This window comes from Oncorhynchus clarkii, chromosome 9 (assembly GCF_045791955.1).
Source record: "Oncorhynchus clarkii lewisi isolate Uvic-CL-2024 chromosome 9, UVic_Ocla_1.0, whole genome shotgun sequence".
NCBI classification, from domain to species: Eukaryota; Metazoa; Chordata; class Actinopteri; order Salmoniformes; family Salmonidae; genus Oncorhynchus; species Oncorhynchus clarkii.
In genome coordinates this window covers 69,349,059-69,375,808 of record NC_092155.1, presented here as the reverse complement: position 1 = coordinate 69,375,808, position 26,750 = coordinate 69,349,059, and the positions used below count along the sequence as shown (strand labels likewise).

Here is a 26,750-nt window from a genome sequence, read left to right as displayed (position 1 = left end):
GTGCGTAAAAATAGTCTGTCCTTGGTTGCAACACTCACTACCGAGTTCCCAACTTCTCTGGAAGCAACGTCAGCACAAGAACTGTTCATCTGGAGCTTCATGAAATGAGTTTCCATGGCCGAGCAGAAGCACAAGTGCTACCTGCCCCAATGCATAGTGGCAAATGTAATGTTTGTGGAGGAGGAACAATGGTCTGGGCTGTTTTTCATGGTTCGGGCCCCTTATTTCCAGTGAAGGGAAATCTTAATGCTACAGCATACTATGACATTCTAGACAATTCTGTGCTTCCAACTTTGTGGCATCAGTTTGGGGAAAGCCCTTTCCTGTTTCAGCATGACAATGCCCCCGTGCACAAAGCGAGGTCCATACAGAAATGGTTTGACGAGGTTGGTGTGGAAGAACTTGACTGGCCTGCACAGAGCTCTGACCTCAACCCCATCGAACACCTTTGGGATGAATTGGAACGGCAACTGAGAGCCTTCCCAGAAGATTGGAGGCTGTTATAGCAGAAAAGGGGGGACCAATTCTATATTAATGCCCATGATTTTGGAATTAGATTTTCAATGTCCACATACTTTTGGTCATGTAGTGTATCTCTAGAGAAACTGCTCAATGTGCTCATTGAGCTCACAGAGAAAAAAACACAACAACATGGAATTCAGATAATTGAACCGTCTGTCAATCCCCAAAATAACCGACATTTCGGGTATTCGCTCAGCACTACACCTTGATAAAGGCTCTTTGGACAAATAAATCCCCATCATGGAGAGATGAGTGTGTAACTTTATTTTCATTTGTCTGGACACGTTCAGGGACCAATTAGAATATGGCTGTCATGGACCAATTAGAATATGGCTGTCATGGACCAATTAGAATATGGCTGTCATGGACCAATTAGAATATGGCTGTCATAGACCAATTAGAATTGGTTGAGAACTGATAGATGATTGTTTTAGGATTATTTCCAGTTGCTTTTAAAAGGGCTCTCTATGTTGTAGAATTCCTCTAGCTTTATTAATCAACTGTGTCTATTATAAGCCTAAAGCTCTCAAACAGCCAATGGAAAGCCCAGAACCTGTATTGATTAGTACAGACCAACCTGCATCACAACAAGTGGGAGTTACACAGCCCTACTGTGGTTAGTGGACAGCCAACACCCAATGGAAGTTAGTGGCCAGCAGCAGACAGCTAGCCTTACACTTGTTAAAGACTGATATGATTCCGAGAAGCTGCCTGAGGAAGCATCATCAAAGACCCCACACACACCCCAGCTATGAGCTGTTCACTCCCTTACTGTCGGGCAAATGGTATCAGAGCATGAGGTCTGATACCAACAGAGAGAGTTTCTATCTACAAGCCATCAGACTGCTGAACACTTGAACTGTACTGAACTGTACTGACCACCTGCACTGACTCTCTACACCTTCAGAGAGAGAGGCACAGCTGCATGTGAGCTCTCACATTTTTCAACATGTGTTTTTACAAAAGGATAGATTTGGAGTTCGATAAACTTGGATTTTTCGGCAGGTACATATGTAGGATGCTAACCTCCACAACATGGCCTTCGCTCCAGATCAAAACTCCAAACATACAACCAAACATACAACCTGGTGTCCTCCGGTCTCTACTGTTTGTAGAAAGAAAACCTTGGAAGAGGAAATTGACCAAAATTAACTGTAGAGATTATTTCTTCCAAGGATTTCTTTTTCCAAGCTATACGGAGGGTGCTCTAGCAAACAAACAGTAGAGACAGGAGGACACCATCCAACCTGGAACTGAGTGAGTAGTGTTTGGTCGGATGCTATTTTGAAAGCCAAGAAGAAAAAGAGAAAAAATGAAAAAAATAAATGATATAATGATATAAACAATTATATATTTCATGGGGACTGAACACTGAGTTAAGACTTGCAAGGACAGACCAGATACAAATTCAATTAGCATCAAGGTGTGAAGTAAAAAGTGTCGAGGCCTTTGGGCCCAACAAGTGGGAGAAGTCTTTGAAGCGTCCTCTGAAGCCCCCTCATGCTGTTCAAAGACCATTCACTGGCATTTTCTACAAGAAATCTGACTCCAGAAATAAAAGCTCCTCCCAAGTGGGTGTGACACCTACTCCTGTTACCTGCTGTACTGCTGCTTGGATTCCACCTGGCGATCTGTTCACCGTCTGCCCTGGCCTGTCTCCCCCTGTCTGGTACAGGTACCCCCACCACACTCCCCCCTCTCTCCTGAGCTTTCGCTCACCTCCAGCACTCATGCGCTGTTGGTGCAAATGACTGAATTTACAATGGCTATATATTAAGTAGTTATATATATAAAAAAAATATTGTGCATTTTGCTATTTGCCTAATGACTCCTGCTTACTTTGTAGACTACAAACTTTCTTTACTCAACCTTGGGACAGACTATGTTTGTTCCAACACTCGGGACTCTGTCACTCTATTGGTTACACAGACTTTTGGCCTCCCATTATATTCTAACCAGCTCTCGCTGTCTTTGTATTCATGTTACCTGATGAAATTGCTGTATAATATGTTCTTGTTGCCATCTAATGCACATTCAGATGTCATAAATCAGCACTGCAGATCTCTCCCTGTCCTCTGCCGTACCTTGATTGTTTTACTGTTGATGATATCTGGAAACGTTCATAGATGACCAGCATGGTCTAATAATAATAATAATCACAGTGGTTGTAGAGGGTGCAACAGGTCAGCACCTCAGGAGTAAATGTCAGTTGGCTTTTCCATAGCCAATCATTCAGAGTTAGAGAGAGAGTCGAAAACAGCCGGTCCGGGACAAGGTAGCACGTTCGGTGAACAGGTCAGTGTTCCATAGCCGCAGGCAGAACAGTTGAAACTGGAGCAGCAGCATGACCAGGTGGACAGGAGGCCAGGTAGTCCTGAGGCATGGTCCTAGGACTCAGGTTCCTCCGAGAGAAGAGGGAGCATACTTAAATTCACACAGGACACTGGATAAGTCAGGAGAAATACTTCAGCTATAACAGACTGACCCTAGCCCCCCGACACAAACTATTGCAGCATAAATACTGGAGGCTGAGACAGAAAGGGTCGGGAGACGCTGTGACCCCGTTCGACGATACCCCCGGACAGGGCCAACCAGGCAGGAAAACCCTCTTAGGCCTCACACCCCCTATCTGAGATATCTACTGCAGCCCTCGTCCTCCACACACAACACCCGTTCTGCCAGTCAGATTCTGTTAAAGGTCCCCAAAGTGCATACACCCCTGGGTCACTCCTCTTTTCAGTTTGCTGCATTGCCCTTGATTCTAAGCAATATTGTGCTGCTATTTTTATTGACTTGGCCTAAGCTTTTGATACGGTAGACCATTCCATTCTTGTGGGCCGACTAAGGAGTATTGGTGTCTCTGAGGGGCCTTTGGGCTGGTTAGCCAACTACCTCTCTCAAAGAGTGCAGTGTATAAAGTCAGAAAATCTGCTGTCTCGGTCAATGACTGTCTCCAAGGGAGTACCCCAAGGCTCGATCCTAGGCCCCACACTCTTCTCAATTTACATCAACTACATAACTCAGGCAGTAGGAAGCTCTCTCATCCATTTATATGCAGATGATACAGTCTTATACTCAGCTGGCCCCTCCCTGAATTTTGTGTTAAATGCTCTACAACAACGCTTTCATAGTGTCCAACAAGCTTTCTCTACCCTTAACCTTGTTCTGAACACCTCCAAAACAAAGGTCATGTGGTTTGGTAAGAAGAATGCCCCTCTACCCACAGGTGTTATTACTACCTCTGAAGGTTTAGAGCTTGAGGTAGTCACCTCATACAAGTACTTGTGAGTATGGCTAGACAGTACACTGTCCTTCTCTCAGCACATATCAAAACTGCAAGCTATTGTTAAATCTAGACTTGGTTTCCTCTATCGTAATCGCTCCTCTTTCACCCCAGCTGCCAAACTAACCCTGATTCAGATGAACATCCTACCCATTCTAGAATACGGAGACATCGTTTATAGATCAGCAGCTAAGGGTGGGTGCTCTCGGGTGCTCTCGAGCGGCTAGATGTTCTTTAACATTCGGCCATCAGATTTGCCACCAATGCCCCTTATAGGACACATCACTGCACTCTATACTCCTCTGGTATCTCTGTTTGGTCATCTCTGTTTACCCATCGCAAGACTCACTGGTTGATGCTTATTTATAAAACCCTCTTAGGCCTCACTCCCCCCTATCTGAGATATCTACTGCAGCCCTCATCCTCCACATACAACACCCGTTCTGCCAGCCACATTCTGTTAAAGGTCCCCAATGCACACACGTCCCTGGGTCGCTCCTCTTTTCAGTTCGCTGCAGCTAGCGACTGGAACGAGCTGCAACAAACACTCAAACTGGACAGTTTATCTCCATCTCTTCATTCAAAGACTCAATCATGGACACTCTTACTGACAGTTGTGGCTGCTTTTTGTGTGATGTATTGTTGTCTCTACCTGCTTGACCTTTGTGCTGTTGACTTTGCCCAATAATGTTTGTACCATGTTTTGTGCTGCTACCATGTTGTGTTGCTACCATGTTGTGTTGTTATGTGTTGTTGTTGTCTTAGGTCTCTCTTTATGTAGTGTTGTCTCTCTTGTTGTGATGTGTGTTTTGTCCTATATTTATATTGTATTTATTTATTTTCAATCCTAGGCCCCCGTCCCCGCAGGAGGCCTTTTGGTAGGCCGTCATTGTAAATAAGAATTTGTTCTTAACTGACTTGCCTAGTTAAATAAAGGTTCAATAAATAAAAAAATGCAAAAAAGTACACCTTCACGCACACACTGTCACGATCGTCGTATAGAACAGACCAAGGTGCAGCGTGTTGAGCGTGGTACATTTTCCTTTATGTCGCCAACAAAACAATAATACAACAAAAACGACCGCGACGCTCCATAAGGCTAAACATGCACAAACGAAGACAACTACCCACAAATAACAAAAGGAAAAAGGCTGCCTATGTATGATTCCCAATCAGAGACAACGATAGACAGCTGTCCCTGATGGAGAACCATACCCGGCCAAAACATAGAAACAAACAACCTAGAATGCCCACCCCAAATTACACCCTGACCCAACCAAATAGAGAAATAAAACTGCTCTCTAAGTTCAGGGCGTGATACACACACACACACACACACACACACACACACACAGACAGGCGCATTTATGCCACACGCACATCACTACTGCTGCTACCAGTCTCTTATTATTATTGCTAAAACTGCACACTTGCCTCCCAATTCCCCTTCCCAGAAAATATTGGACTGTAAATTGTACCTTCTTGTTTTATACTTTATTTTAACATGTTTATTCTACTGAGTCATTTGCTTTATGTACCTATTCTTATGTTTTATTATTTCTTTTTGTTGTTGTTGCAATGTTGAGAATAACCTGCAAGCATTTCATTGGACAATTTACTGTACATTTTATTTACATGTTAGTAATTTATCAGACTCTTTTGTCCAGAGCCACTTACAGGACCAGTTAGGGTTAAGTGCCTTGCTCAGAGGCACATCTACAGATTGTTCACCTAGTCGGCTCTAACATTCAGTTACTGGCCCAATGCTCTTAACCGCTAGACTACTTACATACGACTAATACAACTTTAAACTTGAATTTCACATCAACAATGATCTGATCAGTCAATGCAGGGCTGCATTGCGAATAACCTTTCTCATCTCCACCTGTTGTCTGCAACCTCTCCTCCTCCTGTTGTCTGCAACCTCTCCTCTCCTCCTGTTGTCTGCAACCTCTCCTCCTCCTGTTGTCTGCAACCTCTCTTCTCCTCCTGTTGTCTACAACCTCTCCTCTCCTCCTGTTGTCTGCAACCTCTCCTCTCCTCCTGTTGTCTGCATCCTCCTCTCCTCCTGTTGTCTGCAACCTCTCCTCGCCTCCTGTTGTCTGCAATCTCTCCTCTCCTCCTGTTGTCTGCATCCTTTCCTCTCCTCCTGTTGTCTGCAACCTCTCCTCTCCTCCTGTTGTCTGCATCCTCCTCTCCTCCTGTTGTCTGCAACCTCTCCTCGCCTCCTGTTGTCTGCAACCTCTCCTCTCCTCCTGTTGTCTGCATCGTCCTCTCCTCCTGTTGTCTGCAACCTCTCCTCGCCTCCTGTTGTCTGCAATCTCTCCTCTCCTCCTGTTGTCTGCAACCTCTCCTCTCTTCCTGTTGTCTGCAACCTCTCCTCTCCTCCTGTTGTCTGCAACCTCTCCTCTCCTCCTGTTGTCTGCAACCTCTCCTCTCCTCCTGTTGTCTGCAACCTCTCCTCTCCTCCTCCTGTTGTCTGCAACCTCTCCTCTCCTCCTGTTGTCTGCAACCTCTCCTCGCCTCCTGTTGTCTGCATCCTCTCCTCTCCTCCTGTTGTCTGCAACCTCTCCTCTCCTCCTGTTGTCTGCAACCTCTCCTCTCCTCCTGTTGTCTGCAAACTCTCCTCTCCTCCTGTTGTCTGCAACCTCTCCTCTCCTCCTGTTGTCTGCAACCTCTCCTCTCCTCCTGTTGTCTGCATCCTCTCCTCTCCTCCTGTTGTCTGCATCCTCTCCTCTCCTCCTGTTGTCTGCATCCTCTCCTCTCCTCCTGTTGTCTGCATCCTCTCCTCTCCTCCTGTTGTCTGCAACCTCTCCTCTCCTCCTGTTGTCTGCAACCTCTCCTCTCCTCCTGTTGTCTGCAACCTCTCCTCTCCTCCTCCTGTTGTCTGCAACCTCTCCTCGCCTCCTGTTGTCTGCATCCTCTCCTCTCCTCCTGTTGTCTGCAACCTCTCCTCTCCTCCTGTTGTCTGCAACCTCTCCTCTCCTCCTGTTGTCTGCAACCTCTCCTCTCCTCCTCCTGTTGTCTGCAACCTCTCCTCTCCTCCTGTTGTCTGCAACCTCTCCTCGCCTCCTGTTGTCTGCATCCTCTCCTCTCCTCCTGTTGTCTGCAACCTCTCCTCTCCTCCTGTTGTCTGCAACCTCTCCTCTCCTCCTGTTGTCTGCAACCTCTCCTCTCCTCCTGTTGTCTGCATCCTCTCCTCTCCTCCTGTTGTCTGCATCCTCTCCCCTCCTCCTGTTGTCTGCATCCTCTCCTCTCCTCCTGTTGTCTGCATCCTCTCCTCTCCTCCTGTTGTCTGCAACCTCTCCTCTCTTCCTGTTGTCTGCACCCTCTCCTCTCCTCCTGTTGTCTGCAACCTCTCCTCTCCTCCTGTTGTCTGCATCCTCTCCTTTCCTCCTGTTGTCTGCAACCTCTCCTCTCCTCCTGTTGTCTGCATCCTCCTCTCCTCCTGTTGTCTGCATCCTCCTCTCCTCCTGTTGTCTGCAACCTCTCCTCTCCTCCTGTTGTCTGCAACCTCTCCTTCTGTTGTCTGCAACCTCTCCTCTCCTCCTGTTGTCTACAACCTCTCCTCTCCTCCTGTTGTCTGAAACCTCTCATCTCCTCCTGTTGTCTGCAACCTCTCCTCGCCTCCTGTTGTCTGCATCCTCTCCTCTCCTCCTGTTGTCTGCAACCTCTCTCCTTTCCTCTGTCTTTTGCTCTCCTCTCCTCACCCCTCCTCTTCTCATTTCCTCCCTTCCCCTCTCCTCTCATCTTCCCCTCTCCTCATCTTTCTCTCTCTCCTTCTCTGAGGGGTATTGCCCAGGGGGGGAGGAGGGTATAATTTGAATCCTCACAGCATTAATTAAAACATCAGTCTGGCTACCAGGGATTAAGTGCGCAGAAGTCTGAGTCAGCCAATGAAAAACACACAGAGTCAATCTTTCACTGTGGTTTTCACTGGCTACCTGTCTAAAACCTAATCTCGCTTTCTTTCTACCCCTCCCTCTTGCTCTCTCTTTATCGCTCGTTCTCTTTTCTTCTCTCCATCTCGTTCTCTCTTCTCCCAGGGAATTGATGAAACGTCCAGACAAGACAAGTGAGTTATCTTAATTTGGCCCAGTAGTTGTTAATGGGTTACTCTGTGTGTGTGTGTAGTGTAGTCATTGGCCCAGTATATATTATTGGGTTGCTGACTCTTTCTGTCTGGTCTGGTCTGGTCTGGTCTGTCTTGTCTAGCCGTTGTTCCCAGGAGGCCCTGAACCCTGAGGATGAGGTGGATGAGTTTCTGGGCCGAGCCATTGACGCCCGCAGCATAGACCAACTCCGTAAAGACCACGTCAAGAAGTTCCTCCTCACCTTCCAGACAAAAGACCTGGAGAACAAGGTGGGAGGAGATAGGGTGGTGATTCATTGGCTGTGTCTCAAAGCATTACTGGGTGTTAAATCCTTGTTTCCTCAATTCCAAAACCTCCCACTCAAATCTCATTGGAGGAGGAGGCTCCAATCCAAACCTCCTCAAATGAGCTTTGAAGTAAGGATTTGACAGCTAGAGATGTTTTTGGGACATTATATGCAGAGTGTTGTGTGTTGTGTTGAGTTTGCTGCTCTTCTCCTCATTGTGTTTTTAGTTCTCCAAGAAGGTGGATGATCGTTTCGGAGGCTACGTGGCCTGTGCTCTGTTAGTCTTCTGCTTCATCTGTTTCATTCAGATCATCATCTTCCCACAGTAAGTACTTCTCTTAAACCTCCACCTGTCTGTAACCGTATGGAACTAACCAGGCTGCTAGTTGGTCAGGCTGAACCGACACAGGGTACCCAGCTCCAAGGACCAAATAGGGGACAGCCTTTTTAACCGATCATAGAAAATGTACTGAGTAGTGACCTGTGAGGATTGATTGTGGTGCAGTTGTGACTTGAGTCAGTTCCTCTCCACAGCACACCTCTCATGCTGGGTGTCTACATCATCATCTTCATCATCCTCGTCAACATCCTCTTCATCTGTGCCATTTACTCCTGCGTCAAGGTAAAGGACAGACTCCTCCATCATTTTTGAAATCATACAAGCACCTTTTATAGAGATGTACCCAAAAGTTAACATTTGTTTGAATTTACATTTTCATGTATAACAAAATTAATAATATCCCCTCTCTCTCTCGCTCTCCCCCCTCCCCCTCTCTCTCCTCCTCCCAGCTCTTCCCAGTTGCCTTGCAGACAGTGACTACGAATATAGTCCAGTCTCGTACCAACAGTACCCTGGTGGGAGTTCTCACCATCCTACTTCTCTTCATGTCTGCCTTTGTTAACATGGTAGGCATGACAATTCTCCCAATAGTGCCTGCAAATGCACTACGAAAATGTCTGCACTCACTACTGTAAGAGTGTCTGCTAACTGACTAACACGTGTGTGTGTGTGTGTGTGTGTGTGTGTGTGTGTGTGTGTGTGTGTGTGTGTGTGTGTGTGTGTGTGTGTGTGTGTGTGTGTGTGTGTGTGTGTGTGTGTAGTAGTAGTTCAGTTTGCCATCTGTTCAGTTTGCCATCTGTTCAGTTGGCTTCTCTGTTCAGTTGGCTTCTCTGTTCAGTTGGCTTCTCTGTTCAGTTGGCTTCTCTGTTGGTTGACGTGTGATTTAAGACTGTGTCTCTCTCTAGTTGACCTGTGACAGAGAGGGCCTGGTGGACTGTGTGGTGCGTGAGAGGAACCTGTCCTCCAGCTTGGTGACCCTGTGTCTACTACACAACCTGAGCCAGTCAGCACAGGACGGACTGACCCTGTGCCCCAGCCAGCCCACACCATGCCACTTCCCTGAGGTGAGCCCAGCTGGGACGCTACTGTGTGTGTGGTGTGACTATTGTCTGTGTTTATTAACATTGTTATAACTTGCTATGCCCCCCCTTCCAGTATTTCTGCTACAGTGTTCTCCTGACCCTGCTGGCCTGCAGTGTGTTCCTCCACATCAGCAGTATAGGCAAGCTGGCCCTCATGGTGCTGATCCAGGTCACCTTCCTGCTGCTGGTGGAGTGGCCCCAGGTGGCCCTGTTCGACAACGCTGACCTGCTGCTCACCGCCAGCACCCTGTGAGTTAACACACACAGACACACACCACACACACACACCCTGTGAGTCACTAACTGTAGCCTACTGCCCACCCGCCCACCCTAACCCTAGCCCACCCTAACCCTAGCCCACCCTAACCCTATCCCACCTGAAATAGTATTTGTTCAAGTAGTACTTGTTTTCGTTCAAATACTTAAGCTGTGCAAAGCACAAAGGTCTTGTCAGGTGTTGAAACTATTTGATAAATGTGTGTGTTATTTTTTCCCTAGGATTCCTAGTTTCAATAAAACAACTACAGAGACATGGTACGTTCATTTCTGTCTTTAGGTCTTATAGTGTCAGTGTTCTGAGTCCATCCTCCCTGTCTCCTCTCAACTCAATGTTCTGTTACCATGTCTACTCCTAGACTGAGTCCATCCTCTCCCTGTCTCCTCTCAGCTCAATGTTCTGTTACCATGTCTACTCCTAGACTGAGTCCATCCTCCCTGTCTCCTCTCAACTCAATGTTCTGTTACCATGTCTACTCCTAGACTGAGTCCATCCTCTCCCCGTCTCCTCTCCTCTCAACTCAATGTTCTGTTACCATGTCTACTCCTAGACTGAGTCTATCTTCCCTGTCTCCTCTCAACTCAATGTTCTGTTACCATGTCTACTCCTAGACTGAGTCCATTCTCCCCCTGTCTCCTCTCAGCTCAATGTTCTGTTACCATGTCTACTCCTAGACTGAGTCCATCCTCTCCCTGTCTCCTCTCAGCTCAATGTTCTGTTACCATGTCTACTCCTAGACTGAGTCCATCCTCTCCCTGTCTCCTCTCAGCTCAATGTTCTGTTACCATGTCTACTCCTAGACTGAGTCCATCCTCTCCCTGTCTCCTCTCAACTCAATGTTCTGTTACCATGTCTACTCCTAGACTGAGTCCATCCTCTCCCCATCTCCTCTCCTCTCAACTCAATGTTCTGTTACCATGTCTACTCCTAGACTGAGTCTATCCTCCCTGTCTCCTCTCAACTCAATGTTATGTTACCATGTCTACTCCTAGACTGAGTCCATTCTCCCCGTCTCCTCTCAACTCAATGTGCTGTTACCATGTCTACTCCTAGACTGAGTCCATCCTCTCCCTGTCTCCTCTCAACTCAATGTTCTGTTACCATGTGTACTCCTAGACTGAGTCCATTCTCCCCCTGTCTCCTCTTGGCCAGGAGTGTGATTGGTTGATTGATTGATTGTGGTCCTGTCTCCTCTCAGCCAGGAGTGTGATTGATTGATTGGTTGGTTGGTTGGTTGGTTGGTTGATTGTGGTTCTGTTTCCTCCATCCAGCCAGGAGACTGTGACCAAGGTGTCCCTAAAGGTCATGACCCCTGTCATCCTTACGGTGTTCGTCCTGGCTCTGTACCTACATGCTCAGCAGGTGGAGTCCACCGCACGCCTCGACTTCCTGTGGAAGTTGCAGGTAGGACCCGGCCTCACACACACTGGTCCAGCAGGTGGAGTCCACCTCACGCCCCATTTGTTGTATCTGGTGACATCACTAAGATTGCAGGGCTCATTCTTTCTCCATTTATCAAACGGAGTGACATTACTCTCACCTCTGGTCGAACTTTACTGTACCAAAAACCAATCAGCATTCTGAGTTCCTCTCAAAACCTACAGACAGACAGTGGTTGACCCATTCCCCTGTCTGTCCTCTCCAGGCCACAGGCCTTTTAACAAACCGTATCCCCATTCCCCTGTCTGTCCTCTCCAGGCCACAGGCCTTTTAACAAACCTTATCCCCATTCCCCTGTCTGTCCTCTCCAGGCCACAGGCCTTTTAACAAACCTTATCCCCATTCCCCTGTCTGTCCTCTCCAGGCCACAGGACTTTTAACAAACCTTATCCCCATTCCCCTGTCTGTCCTCTCCAGGCCACAGGCCTTTTAACAAACCTTATCCCCATTCCCCTGTCTGTCCTCTCCAGGCCACAAGCCTTTTAACAAACCGTATCCCCATTCCCCTGTCTGTCCTCTCCAGGCCACAGGCCTTTTAACAAACCGTATCCCCATTCCCCTGTCTGTCCTCTCCAGGCCACAAGCCTTTTAACAAACCTTATCCCCATTCCCCTGTCTGTCCTCTCCAGGCCACAGGACTTTTAACAAACCGTATCCCCATTCCCCTGTCTGTCCTCTCCAGGCCACAGGCCTTTTAACAAACCTTATCCCCATTCCCCTGTCTGTCCTCTCCAGGCCACAGGCCTTTTAACAAACCTTATCCCCATTCCCCTGTCTGTCCTCTCCAGGCCACAGGCCTTTTAACAAACCGTATCCCCATTCCCCTGTCTGTCCTCTCCAGGCCACAGGCCTTTTAACAAACCGTATCCCCATTCCCCTGTCTGTCCTCTCCAGGCCACAGGCCTTTTAACAAACCTTATCCCCATTCCCCTGTCTGTCCTCTCCAGGCCACAGGCCTTTTAACAAACCGTATCCCCATTCCCCTGTCTGTCCTCTCCAGGCCACAGGCCTTTTAACAAACCGTATCCCCATTCCCCTGTCTGTCCTCTCCAGGCCACAGGCCTTTTAACAAACCGTATCCCCATTCCCCTGTCTGTCCTCTCCAGGCCACAGGCCTTTTAACAAACCTTATCCCCATTCCCCTGTCTGTCCTCTCCAGGCCACAGGCCTTTTAACAAACCTTATCCCCATTCCCCTGTCTGTCCTCTCCAGGCCACAGGACTTTTAATAAACCTTATCCCCATTCCCCTGTCTGTCCTCTCCAGGCCACAAGCCTTTTAACAAACCGTATCCCCATTCCCCTGTCTGTCCTCTCCAGGCCACAGGCCTTTTAACAAACCTTATCCCCATTCCCCTGTCTGTCCTCTCCAGGCCACAAGCCTTTTAACAAACCGTATCCCCATTCCCCTGTCTGTCCTCTCCAGGCCACAGAGGAGAAAGAGGAGATGGAGGAGCTTCAGGCCTACAACCGCCGGCTCCTCCACAACATCCTGCCTAAAGACGTGGCCGCCCACTTCCTGACGCGGGAGAGGCGAAACGACGAGCTCTACTACCAGTCCTGTGAGTGTGTGGCCGTCATGTTCGCCTCCATCTCCAACTTCTCTGAGTTCTACGTAGAGCTGGAGGCCAACAACGAGGGAGTGGAGTGTCTCCGGCTGCTCAACGAGATCATTGCAGACTTTGACGAGGTTTGTTTCTCTGAATGTACTTCTTTTAATCACCCAAGAGCCAATGAGGAGGGAGGGGAGGAGGATGGGGAGGACTGAGGGAAGGTGGAGGAGTGGCGGGAGATCGTAAGTCGCTTAGGAATAGTCTGTAATGAAAGCCACAAATCAGCAATGGAGGGAACAGTAACAGTAGTCTATGCATGATGACATGTTCTGTGTCTACGAAAGAAGAAAAAGAAGACTGTAGTTCGTAATGCTCTTCCTTTCCGCTGATGACAATCCTTTAACTACATTTTTACATTACATATTAGTCATTTAGCAGATGCTCTTATCCAGCTAGGTGGGACAACCACATATGTCAGTCATAGGAAGTACATTTTTCCTCAATAAAGTAGCTATGAGCGAAGTCAGTGTGAGTAGGGGGATGGGAGTGTTAGTTCATGAAAGGCTATTTTTTTATTTTTTTGACTTGATTTTCCCTTCTGAAAAATGTATCAACCCCTACAAAAATGTCCATTAATTATAATCCACAGAATAATTGAACTTTCCTGTTGCTGCAGGATTTTTTTTCCCTGCTGTAGCAAACTGTCTCAAATGAAGATCCTACGTCTGTTCCTCCCCCCAGATCATCAGTGAAGACCAGTTCCGCCAGCTGGAAAAGATAAAGACCATCGGTAGCACTTATATGGCAGCCTCTGGCCTCAACGACTCTACCTACGACCGTGAGGGACGATCACACATCCTGGCTCTGGCAGACTACGCTATGAGACTCAAAGAACAGATGAAGTACATCAATGAACACTCCTTCAATAACTTCCAGATGAAAATAGGTGAGTCCCTGGAACTATAGTAGAGATAAGGTAGGGTGGTATAGTAGTAGCAGGAGGAGTAGCAGGAGTCGTAGGTGTCGGAGGAGTAGTAGGAGGAGGAGGAGTAGGAGTCGTAGTAGGGGGAGGAGGAGTATTGGGAGGAGTAGTAGGGGGAGGAGTAGGAGAATTAGGAGGAGGAGGAGTAGCAGCAGCAGGAGGAGTAGCAGGAGGAGGAGGATGAGGAGGAGGAGTAGGAGGATGAGGAGGAGTAGGAGGATGAGGAGGAGTAGTAGTAGGAGGATGAGTAGTAGGAGGAGGAGTAGTAGTAGGAGGAGTAGTAGCAGGAGGAGGAGGAGTAGAAGTAGTAGGAGGAGGAGGCGTAGGAGGAGGAGTAGTAGTAGGAGGAGGAGTATTAGGAGGAGTAGTAGGGGGAGGAGGAGGAGGAGGAGTATTAGGAGTAGGAGTAGCAGCAAGAGGAGGAGTAGCAGCAGCATGAGTAATAGCAGCAGTAGGAGGAGGAGGAGTAGGAGGATGAGTAGTAGTAGTAGTCGGAGGAGGAGGAGCAGGAGGAGTAGGAGGAGGAGTAGCAGTCGCAGGAGGAGTAGCAGCAGGAGGAGGAGGTAGTAGGAGGAGGTAGAGGAGGAGGAGGAGTAGAAGCAGGAGGAGTAGCAGCAGCAGGAGGAGGAGGAGGTAGTAGTAGGAGGAGGAGGTAGTAGTAGTAGAAGGAGGAGTAGCAGGAGGAGTAGTAGGAGTAGTAGCAGGAGTAGTAGTAGTAGGAGGAGGAGTAAGAGGAGTATTAGGAGTAGTAGATGTAGTAGTAGTAGTAGTAGGAAGAGGAGTAGGAGTAGGATGTATGTAGGATGTGTAGGAGTAGTAGTAGGAGGAGGAGGAGTAGGAGGAACAAGAGGAGGAGTAGTAGGAAGAGGATGGGGAGGAGCAGGAGAAGGAGGAGTAGTAGTAGGAGGAGGAGGAGGAGGAGGAGGATGAGTAGGATGAGTAGGAGTAGTAGTAGTAGGAAGAGTAGGAGTAGCAGGAGGAGTAGTAGGAGTAAGAGGATTATTAGGAGTAGTAGATGTAGTAGTATGAAGAGGAGTAGGAGGTGTAGGAGTAGGATGTGTAGGAGTAGTAGTAGGAGGAGAAGGAGTAGGAGGAACAGGAGGAGGAGTAAGAGGAGTATTAGGAGTAGTAGATGTAGTAGTAGTAGTAGTAGTAGGAAGAGGAGTAGGAGTAGGATGTATAGGAGTAGGATGTGTAGGAGTAGTAGTAGGAGGAGGAGGAGTAGGAGGAACAAGAGGAGGAGTAGTAGGAAGAGGATGGGGAGGAGCAGGAGAAGGAGGAGTAGTAGTAGGAGGAGTAGGAGTAGTAGTAGGAGGAGGTGTAGGAGGAGGTGTAGGAGGAGGAGGATGAGTAGGATGAGTAGGAGTAAGAGGAGTATTAGGAGTAGTAGATGTAGAAGTAGTAGAAAGAGGAGTAGGATGTGTAGGAGTAGGGTGTGTAGGAGGAGGAGGAGGAAGAAGAGTAGTAGTAGTAGTAGGAGGAGGAGGAGGAGGAATAGGAGGTGTAGGAGGAACAGTAGTAGTAGGAAGAGGAGGATGAGTAGGATGAGGAGGATGAGGAGGAGGAGTAGTAGTAGGAGGAGGAGTAGGAGGAGTAGTAGGAGTAGTAGGAGGAGGAGGAGTAGTAGGAGTAGTAGTAGTAGGAGTAGTAGTAGGAGGAGGAGTAGTAGTAGGAGGAAGAGGAGTAGTGGCCGTCATGAGACAGAGAACAGATGAAGTACATCAACGAACAGTCTTTCAATAACTTCACGTTTCTGTTGAGGTGTCCCTTTGTGAAGTCTACGCACTGAGAGTGTGGATCAACCCTGGTCTTGGAGGGCGACAGTAGTCAACCATTAGTTGAGGTGTATTAGTGTTGGGCTGGAACAAAAGCCTGCGGGTGTTGCAGCGCTCTAGGACAACATTGGGAATCCCTAGCCATTGATAATGATTATATTACACATAAGAGTCATTGAACGAAGGCGTCTTCTGTACGGGGGAGTTTTGTTAAGAGCCAGTGCTCGGTCTGAACATTAACAGGCATTTCTTGAGGTACGGTTTTATAAGCATGAAGACATTATCTTTCATATCAGCAAGATTTTTTAAGGTGAAATTGATACACACCATATTTCAATGTTACAGCGCTTTTTTTATGGGAAACAGATGGAAGAAAGAGTGCTAATTCGCTATCTGCGTATCCGAACAGTTGTGTGTAAACGAAAGACAGGCACAAAAGTGTCACTGAGAAATACTGTCGGCTGCAGCTAAGTTAAAACAGTGTACAGTAAGTGTGTATTTTGCGTTTGTGAAATAATTTTTGATGTAATATGAAAGTAGAAGGATTTATGTTTCTAGAACCATACTGTAATTAAGAATCCATTCACGTTTAGAAGGAGTATTTGGCTGTCTTGTCTTCCAGAGCCAAATTCACCTGGAAAACATAACGTGTGATGTCCTCGGGACTATAAGAAGTAAGGTTAGGCTCCATTATTGGGCTAGGGTTTAGTTAAGAGGTAGGTAGAGTGACGTGGTGTGAGGCAGGGAGGCAGGTTGACTGTGGTCTCCTCATGCAGGTCTCAACATGGGTCCGGTGGTGGCTGGGGTGATCGGGGCCAGGAAGCCCCAGTATGACATCTGGGGGAACACTGTCAACGTAGCCAGTCGAATGGACAGCACCGGAGTCCCAGACTGCATACAGGTACATACACCTACTTATATATGTCATTGAGTCCTACAGCTTTCACTTTTAACACTTATTGAAATGCAATATTAATTAGTCAATGAATTGAATGGATAATAAACAGATGATGAGCTTGAACTCAATATACAGTAGATTCAGTGTCCCCTGTTCTTCATGACCAGTGCTTCCACCTGCTGTACATAAAACCCTACTGCAGCTCATGAGAAGGGCTCACCAAGAAAAACTTTCCAAAGGGACTAATTTGAGGCAGAAAGGAGTTGGAGCACTTAACAAAAGAGGCAGAGATTCATTTATTTGAATCCATTATTCAGGATGAGTACAGGTGACTGACGTTTAGACGTCAAGCTTGACATCTTCCTTAAGAGTATTTTGCGACCATGAGTTTTTACAAGGAAGGAACAATAGCTGTAACTAGATACCAAGTGTTCCACTTCAACTAGATCTACACTTTCCATCATATACTCTTCCTTCCGCTGTGTAGTGCCTTGAACATTATAGAATAGAACAGAACACAATTGAATTCCAGCCGGTGTCTATTCCACAAGTTACCACCAGCTAAATCTATGACATTAAAATGCCTATTTACTCTGTTCCATCTGACGGCGCAATCCACTATCTCATCAGCCCAGCCAAGCAATTTATAAACGTGATCTCCATTATAAAAATCATCTAGACATTATCTCACATTTCTTTTAGACTAACATTTAGTTTTATACAGCGGAGATTTGTATAAACCTTGCTGTCGGTCTCTCTGACATTTGCAATATTGTTTCAATATTCAAATTCGATCTCCAGCTGTCCCATAGTAATGAATGTGTCAGGAGTCTGGACGAGACAGACCGGCAGGCAGCTTTTCTCAGTCGGTCCAAATCATGAAAGCTGGCATCATTGTTATGGATATATACAAACAAATGTCAATTGGAAAAAGGTCAAACGAAACGTTTGGAGGGTATATTGGCATGGGTGTTGTTTGGCCCGAGACCGTGCCAATATCCTCCAAAACACTGTATCACTTTAATACAACGGGTTACCAACATATTCAAATAATGATTGATATTTTTACATAAAAAACATTATTTTGATGAATTTATTCATACTATTTCTTCCTTCCACAACATATATAGTCCTGACACAAATCTAGGGTTGCTACCCAAGCCGGCTGGTCGTACGTTCTCTCGGTTCAGTTGCCAGAGACGTGACCCAGTCGTTCAGTCTTTTTGTTCTGTATCTATGGACACGACCCAGTCGTTCGTTCTAAATGTGACGTTCTTATCCCTTGCTTGCTAGCTAGTCAACCATGGCTAACTTAGTCACGTCAAACAGTGGAGCCAGAATAACAACAGTAGTTGTATTTGCTTAAGCTGTTTTCTAGTGACATTTATATAGACACATATACCAATGAGCTAATGAGGTGTGATTTAGCCTGGCATAGAAAATGTGCTCTCTCGTCAGGACACTGTTGTTCAGAGGAGCTAGCCAACAACACAGATAACACAATCACTTCAAGCTGGAAAGACTGCAAACAAGCTGCGCTTTGTTCCGTTTTACCTTTTCAGTCAACATTTCTTTGTAAATATCCATAAAATTGTGGGGGCGGCAGGTAGCCTAGTGGTTAGAGTATTGGGTCGGTAACCGAAAGGTTGCAAGATCGAATCAACGAGCTGACAAGGTAAAAATCTGTCGTTCTGCCCCTGAACAAGGCAGTAACCCACTGTTCCTAGGCCATTATTGAAAATAAGAATTTGTTCTTAACTGACTTGCCTAGTTCAATAAAGGTAAAAACATTTTTTAAATAAAATAAATGATGCCAGCTGATTCATGATTTCAACTGACTGAGAAACGCTGCCTCTCTGTCTGTCTCGTCCAGGCTCCCGACACGTTTATTACTATGGGACAGCTGGAGATCCAATTTGAATATTGTCACGATCGTCGTAAGAAGCAGACCAAAGTGCAACGTGGTGTGAATGCATCATTTAATAGATGACGAAAAACACGAAATAAACTGTACAAAAACAATAAACAAATAACGACCGTGAAGCTATCATAAGAACTGTGCTGACACAAGCAACTAACATAGACAATCACCCACAAACAATGAAAACAGTGAAACCCAGGCTACCTAAGTATGATTCTCAATCAGAGACAACTAATGACACCTGCCTCTGATTGAGAACCATACTAGGCCGAAACATAGAAATCCCAAAATCATAGAAAAACAAACATAGACTGCCCACCCCAACTCACGCCCTGACCATACTAAATAATGACAAAAACAACAGAAATAAAGGTCAGAACGTGACAAATATTGACATTTTTTTTGCTGATGTCGGAGAGACAGACAGCAAGGTTTATACAAGTCTCTGCTGTTTAAAACTAAATGTTAGTCTAAAAGAAATGTGAGATAATGTCTAGATGCTTTTTATAATGGAGATCACGTTTATAAATTGCCTGGCTGGGCTGATGAGACAGTGGATTGAGCAGTCAGAAGGAACATAGTAAATTGGCAATGACACACACACACACATACACACACTTAAGTGTTCTTGTGTTGTCTTGTCCCAGGTGACCACAGACCTGTACCACGTCCTGGTACAAAAGGGCTACCAGCTGGACCACAGAGGCCTGGTTAAGGTGAAGGGGAAGGGAGAGATGACCACATACTTTCTTACCAGTGGTCCCAATGGTCCCTAGGGCAGTCAACCACCGACGGTCATGGGATTACCGCTGGCTGCTAATGCATGAAGAAAAGAGAGATGAGAGGGGGGGGGGGGGGGGGGGGGGAGTGAGTTAGTGAAAGAGGGAGAATGGGGGGAAGAAGTTGGAAGAGAGAGGGGGGGGGTGAGTTAGTGAAAGGGGGAGAATGGGGGGAAGAAGTTGGAAGAGAGAGAGGGGGGGTGAGTTAGGGAGAATGGGGGAAGAAGTTGGAAGAGAAGGGGGGAGTGAATGAGTTAAGGAAAGAGGGAGAATGGGGGGGGGACGTGAGTGAGTGAGTGAGTGAGTTAGGGAAAGAGGGAGAGTGGGGGGGAAGAAGTGAGAAGAGAGAGGGGGGAGTGAGTGAGTGAGTGAGTGAGTGAGTTAGGGAAAGAGGGAGAGTGGGGTGGGGGAGGGGGAGTGAGAAGAGAGGGGGAGAGTGAGGCGAGACCGAGAGAGCAAGAAAGAGAGAGAGACAAACGGCTAATGAACACTGGAACAAAATGAAAAAAACAGTTCAGCTCCATGATGGACAGGTGTTTGTGTGTGACCATGTATTCTGCTGCACACAACTTTAGAGTTGCGTCTCAAATGCCACCCTATTCCCTATATAGGGGCCCTGGTCAAAATTTGTGCACTATATAGGGAATAGGGTGTCGTATGGAACGCACCCACATACTTTTTTTTCTTACTTCAACACTTTTTCGACAAAGCTACTTGAAAGATATAAAGAAATAATTATAATGAAGACCTGTTGCCTTAGAGAACAAAAGGCTATATTTGTTTTGTTGTGAGCTACACTACAAGTAGTTCACGTCCGGAGTCATTATTTATTTTTCACTGAAATGGATAGTTTTTTGTTGTCGTGACGACCTTGGAACATAAACTATATATGTATTATATGAAATATGCAAGGACAAGAAGAAAAGGATGAAAACGACCAAAGAACACGTTTGATTACGAGAGACTGACTCTACATACATCTACCAATTTCAGTTTGAAATGAATGCAGAATGAACAACTGAAATGATTGACAACAAAGGCCACAGAAATCAACGTAAAGTTCTTTGATAGCGGCGAACACTTACAGTATATTGATAATATGAAGGAGAACTGAGAAATCTGTCTTTGGTTGTGCACAGCGAATAAAGAGAGAGACCACACACACACACACAGGTTACAGTTACTAGTTACTTGTCCAAAATGTAGATTACCCCAACTCAGTAAAGTAATCGGATTACTTTCCGTTACTTTTGGATTACTTCCCCTTAAGAGGCGTACGAAGAAGACTAAAAGGATCCATCAAACGCATTTGGTGTGACATCACAGTGGTCTCTGACATCATAGTGGTCTCTGACATCATAGTGGTCTCTGACTTGTGGTCAGACTCAGTCAGTTGGAACAAACTTAAATTTGCGCCTTTTTTCAAGGCTGAATTGAATGTCATTGATAATACAGGTGTCGTAATATTTTTTTTTGGTCAAACAGCCTTTCTGAATTTATAAGTAATCCAATAAATAATCTCCTTTTTGAAAAGTTTCTGTAATCTGATTACAATATTTTTGCTGGTAACGTAACTGATTACTGTTCGTTTTTGTGTGTGTGTGTGTAATCCGATTACATATAACGCATTACATGTAACCCTAAACACACACACACACACACACACCAGTCTTTGGTTGGATTTCTGTGTTCTTTTCAGGGCCTCTATTGTGTGCAGGCTAACAAACCCACAGAAGGTTGTTTTCTCTTTGCTAGGTATGATCAATTACTTTCTCTCTAGATGTATTTTTTGGTACAAGCCAAAACAGAAACTTTAGTGAAGGACAAACAAACAACTGCATTGGTGCCATGGTACTGGAGAGAGTTTTAACTGCTCTGAGATGTTTTCTATGGAGTGAGTGTGTGAGTGTGTGTGTGTGTGTGTGTGTGTGTGAGAGGGGGTAACTGTATGTTCTCTTTAAAGGGGCACAACTTTTCACTGTGAGGTTTTTAAAGATACGGTATGACAAATGGAGTGTACCCAAATGGCACCCTATTCCCTATATAGTGTACTACTTTAGACCACAGCCCTATGGACCCTATTCCCTATATAGTGCACTACTTGTGACCAGACACCTATACACCCTATTCCCTATATAGTGTAATACTTTAGACCAGAGCCTTATGCACCCTATTCCCTATATAGTGCACTACTTTAGACCAGAGCCCTATGCACCCTATTCCCAATATAGTGTACTACTTTTGACCTGAGCCCTGTGGGTCCTGGTAGTGCGCTATATATGGAATAGGATGCCATTTGGGATGTAGAAATACTTTCTTGCCAAAATGATTGCATGTGTGTTGTTATTATATCTTTACTTTGGAGTTGTGTTCATTCCTGATTTTATTTGTATTTTTTAAATCACCTTTACTTCATGTATTTCATTAAAATGTTCTGTGATTATGATTGCAATTCCATTCCAACCCTAAATGTATAAAAACACTCATTGATTTTGGATTGTATTAAAACATATGGGCAGGAGGTGGTTGTCTACACATAGTAGGCCTACAGTACAATGTAATCGGAGAATGTTACCTTGAAATAAGGGTTACATCTATAGTAGTATCTGTACTACATAGTATTTAACGCTATCTGATTTGGCAAGTAGAAGACGTTCGCATGACTGTAAATTGGATAAAAATCATCTGCTAAATGGCATATTATTATTATTATTATTATACAGTATAATAGTCTCTTTACCCCCAAAGAAGTACTGTATTTTGAAACTGTTATTTTATGAATGTACGTAAATCACTAAAGATATTGTATGTCTATGGTGACACTACTCCTACTACTACTCATTATTTTCGCAGTACTAACATTCTCTACCTTGTATTGAAAGAAATGACCAGAAAGCCCAATGCGGGCTCCCAGGTCAGGACAGGGATGTGACCTGTTCTTTTGCACCAACATGGCAAAAGGGTTGAGGGAGAGGAAGAGCTACTGCTGTGTTTATACTCTATGCCACTCTCTTCCCTGAGACTCTGAGTCTCACCATACTGTATATCAGGGGAGGAGATTATATAGGGCCTACCATGGTGACTTGGGTTCTCTGTCTATCTATCTTCTCCCTCAACCATTAGACATGAAAGAATAAAGAGTGGAATAAAGAGTGGACATGCCCAATAAGAAATTACTTGTTTTCGTTTTCCAACGCAAAACGTTTAGCTACTGTTTGCCCTAATGAACACGAATGAGCCTGCTGATCCCCTGAGCAGCCTGTGTGTAGGAGGGAATGGATATCTGATTGATTGAAGTTGATTTGTTTCCCCCTTTTATTTGGTCTTTTTTCCCCATTAGTCTCTTATTGTATTTGAGTTGAAAGGTCAACAAAATAATGTTGGTTTGTTTTTCCATTCCAAAAATAACACTATACCAGAATTGAAGAAATGCAATGGTATTCTCGTTTGATTTCCCCTTGATACAAAATCAATAAATGGCTGTTTTGTATTATTGATGATTGTCATTCAGTTATTATTCTGTTATTATTCAATCAATGTCTGCCCCTAATCAATGTGCTATGTTAACCTATGTGTTTTGCTGCGGTTTCATTGCAATGCACATTTTAGTCAAATAATAAGTTAGTGAAGTTATTGGTAATGTTATGTTCATAATAATGGGTAACACGTTACCTTAAGTTTTACATTTTGATCATTTAGCAGATGCTCTGATCCAGAGCGATTTGGGGTTAAGTACCTTGCTCAAGGGCACATCGACAGATTTTTCACCTAGTCGGCTCAGGGATTCGAACCAGCAACCTTTCGGCTCTTAACCGCTGGGCTACCTGCCACTAGTTGCTACTATACCCCCTGTCAACTAAACATTAATAATAACTGTAGTAACAACACTGTAGTCACATAGGAATTGCTACGTAACTACATGGTTTCTAGAATGGGAGTTAGCCTCGTTGCACCATCCTGATCCAGCCAGCTAACATAACATTAGGCGCAGCGGTTTAAGGCACTGCATCTCAGTGCTAGAGGCATCACTACAGACCCTGGTTCGATTCCAGGCTGTATCACAACTGGCCGTGATTGGGAGTCCCATAGGGGCGCCGCACAGTTGGCCCAGCGTCGTCGGGGTAGGCTGTCATTGTAAATAAGAATTTGTTCTTAACTGACTTGACTAGTTAAATAAAGGTTAAATAAAGGTTAAATAAAGGTTACAATTTTTAAAGTCAGTTTTGCTATGCGGATTAAGTGAAACTAAACCAGAGCACAGCGGTAAGGATGGTGGATTAGGATGCGGCTAGCAGGGTTGGGATCAATTCATTTAAATTCCAGTCAATTCAGGAAGTACACTGAAAAGTCCAATTCCAATTCTCTTCAATGCTTGTCAATGAGTGACATTTGTAATTGTAATTAAGAGTTGCTTTTTGAATTGAGCCCAACTCTGGAGGCTAGATGGGAGCAGGTCTGAAGGGAAAGTGTAGGCCTAGGTAGGGTTTTATTTCTCAACACACCACACAGAAAGGAATAGCTAGTACCACTGGAGGGCAATGTAAGACCTCCCATACTTTCACTCTTCTGCCTTATTCACCAGTCAACTGATAGAACTAAATCAGTTTGATTATCCAATAATTGTATTTTGACCAATAAGCAATTAGTTGAACAATTTTATTTACTGCAATAGATGGAATTCCTATGCCGTATCATTCAATCTCAACTCTGGACCTCGAAGCGGGTTCCACTGCATTTTTTCATTGTTCCCCTTTAATCAGGGACTGACTTAGACCTGGGACATCAGGTGTGTGCAATTAATTATCAGCAGGCCCCAGACCTCATAGGGTAAGAATTAAATACCCCTGCCCTATATATAGTGCACAAATGTTGACCAGGGTCCTATGGGGACACACCATGGTTTTGGTAGACTATCGTGTTGGTGGAATGTCAGAGTTGTAACGGTTTTCTTTAGGTGAAGGAGAGGCGGACCAAAATGCAGCGTGGTTGTTATTCATGGTATTTAATGAAGAAAACTATACATGAATAAACTAACAAAACAATAAATGTGAGAAAACCTAAACAGCCTATTTTTTGTTTTTATGATGTTCATAGCATATTTGATTGATGTTCACGCAATATACATTTTACAGCCCTATCTTAAAAATATAATATTATAAAAAATCATTTATTACCTTCAATACCATTCATTCTTTACAACTCATCATTTTCATACATACTCCAACAATGGTATTTTAATTTAACTAAACAAAAACCCCAAACAAAACCTCAGGGGAGCATCTTCCCTCCCCGTCACCCTACAAACTACCTTTCCCTATCTCCCCGTCCCTAATCTATCCCCTTACAAATCTAAATGACACCCAGCCCTAAACCCCCCTTCCACCTCTCCCGGGCAGCATGCTGCCCCCACTTCCTCTCCTCCCTCTTCAACCTCCCCCTCAAATCTCCTTCCACCCTCCTCACTATCCCTTCCACCCCCCAATCTCTCCCTGTCTTCACCATGTTCTGCCTGGCTTCCCACAGCCCCCATTTAAAGCGACTCATGAGAAGCCAGAGCAGAAACCTGTCCCTATCCGTCCCTCTCGCTCTCCCTACACCTCTCTCTAACCTGGCCCATGTCAATACAAAATCCCCCCTTACCAAACCTAACAACACCCGTGCCCTAGCCCATACTACTCCGGCAAAGGCACAGTCCCAAAATACATGGCGCACAGTCTCCTCCCTGCCACAAGAGGATCATGGACAGGTGGGGGATTGCACCAAACTATACCGGTACATGATGGAACGTACCGGCAAGCACTTATGGAGGCTCAACCAATTCAGGTCCTTGAGCCTGTTGTCCAGACCCCGCGCCTGCACTCCCTCCCAGACCACTTCCGAGATGCCCACTACAGGCGCCGGACTCCCTGCCTTTCTGACCTCCTCGTACAGGTGCCTGTGATCTAAACCTACTCGCACCTCAGGGTGCGCACGCAGCCACTTGGCTGCATGACCAAAGTGCCATGGCAGCTGTTCCGCCCGAGAACCCGTGTTAGACCACACCATTACGCTTCTCGCCTGATACGAGAAGAACACCCGTAGGAGGTAACCGGACGGGTGTATCACTGGATGAGCAAGCTCCGTTAACAAGAAAGAAACAAAAATTGCGTCCAGCTTGAGGGGGAAATGTGGTACCCCCCTACCTCCCTCCCCGATGGGACAGAGCATGCGTGCCCTGGCGACCCACTCGCACCTGCCACTCCACATGAACTGAAACACAAGCCTCACTAGAGGCCTCCTCAGACAAGCCGGCAATGGGTACATGTACGCCAAATACAAAAGAGACGGCAACACATCCACCTTTAGGACCAGGACTTTGCCCATAAAAGACAAATACCTAGCCTTCCACATTGCTAGCTTCCTCTGTACCACTGCGATACGCATGTTCCAGTTTAGCGTCGCTGAGCCGGAGGTCTCAAAATGGACCCCGAGAATCCTCAGGGCCCCCTAACAGAGAGATAACCCCCCGGGCACATCCGTTCTACCGCGCCATCTTCCGAAAAACTTGACGGAAGACTTTGCATGGTTCAGAACCGCTGCCGACGCTCGGGTGAAATCCCCAAAGATGGCAAGGGACCTTGTCAGGCACGAGTCCTTGCACAGCAGCAAGGAAGTGTCGTCGGAGTACTGCGTCATCTTAACACGCAGCCCACCACTTCCAGGGATCAACAAGCCTTCCACCCCTGTGTCTGCCCTAATGGCAGCCCCCAGAGGCTCCATGTACAGAATGAAGAGGAGAGCTGAGAGTGGGCACCCCTGCCTGACCCCAGACGATAGGTCAAAAACGTCACCCAAGTGACTATTTACACTAACTCGGCACCCCGCTCCGACATATAATGTACAAATCCATCCTATGAACTTCTCCCCAAATCCTAATCGACCTAACACTCTGAATAAAAAGGATCTATTCACGCGATCAAATGCTTTCGCCTGATCTAGCGCTGCTACCATTAAAGGCAGTCCTCTATCTTCAACCCAAGTGATGGAGTCCCTGATTAACTGTAGGTTCCATCTAATAGAGCGGCCCTCTACCCCGCACGTCTGATCCTCATGGACTACGTAGGGAAGGGCTGTGCGCAACCGGTCTGCTAAAACCTTTGCAAGTAGCTTGTAATCTACACACAGCATGGTCAACGGCCGCCAGTTGCCAAGGTCTGTTACTTCCCCCTTCTTATATAAAAGTGACAGCACACCAACAGCCATTGATGCCCCCGGGATGTAGTAATATGGGGGGAGTTTTATATGTTATAAGTTCTAAACCCATTAGATGGCAATTTGGTGCTGTCTGATTCTCTCCGATCTGCAAACACCAAAGGGTTAAGAGGATGGCCTTCAAGACTTCGAGGACCACTGGTCCAAGTATACCCCAAATCTTGAGATAAAACTCAGCCGGCAGCTCATCCATCCCAGGCACCTTCCCTTTTCCCATCCTCCTAGGAGCGCTCTCAACCTCTTCTAGTGAGATCTGGGCCTCCATCCCT

The 26,750-nt window shown here is 45.9% G+C and overlaps 1 protein-coding gene across 2 annotated transcripts in view; it reads left to right on the top strand.

The window, feature by feature from the left end:
- The window catches only part of LOC139416845 (adenylate cyclase type 6-like), a 117,819-nt gene extending 98,487 nt beyond the window's left edge, over window positions 1–19,332 (top strand). Inside the window, exons 11-23 of one of the 2 annotated variants that reach the window (XM_071165956.1) lie at window positions 7,852–7,880; window positions 8,021–8,168; window positions 8,413–8,510; window positions 8,720–8,807; window positions 8,975–9,091; window positions 9,431–9,589; window positions 9,681–9,856; window positions 10,106–10,141; window positions 11,156–11,288; window positions 12,749–13,012; window positions 13,617–13,821; window positions 16,409–16,533; window positions 19,099–19,332. In XM_071165956.1, coding sequence (XP_071022057.1) covers window positions 7,852–7,880; window positions 8,021–8,168; window positions 8,413–8,510; window positions 8,720–8,807; window positions 8,975–9,091; window positions 9,431–9,589; window positions 9,681–9,856; window positions 10,106–10,141; window positions 11,156–11,288; window positions 12,749–13,012; window positions 13,617–13,821; window positions 16,409–16,533; window positions 19,099–19,227 — 1,707 coding nt within the window. In that variant the 3' untranslated portion in view covers window positions 19,228–19,332. The remainder of the gene's footprint in view (window positions 1–7,851; window positions 7,881–8,020; window positions 8,169–8,412; window positions 8,511–8,719; window positions 8,808–8,974; window positions 9,092–9,430; window positions 9,590–9,680; window positions 9,857–10,105; window positions 10,142–11,155; window positions 11,289–12,748; window positions 13,013–13,616; window positions 13,822–16,408; window positions 16,534–19,098) is intronic. The other variant, XM_071165955.1, reaches the window with a different exon arrangement.
- The last annotated feature ends 7,418 nt before the right edge of the window (window positions 19,333–26,750 follow it).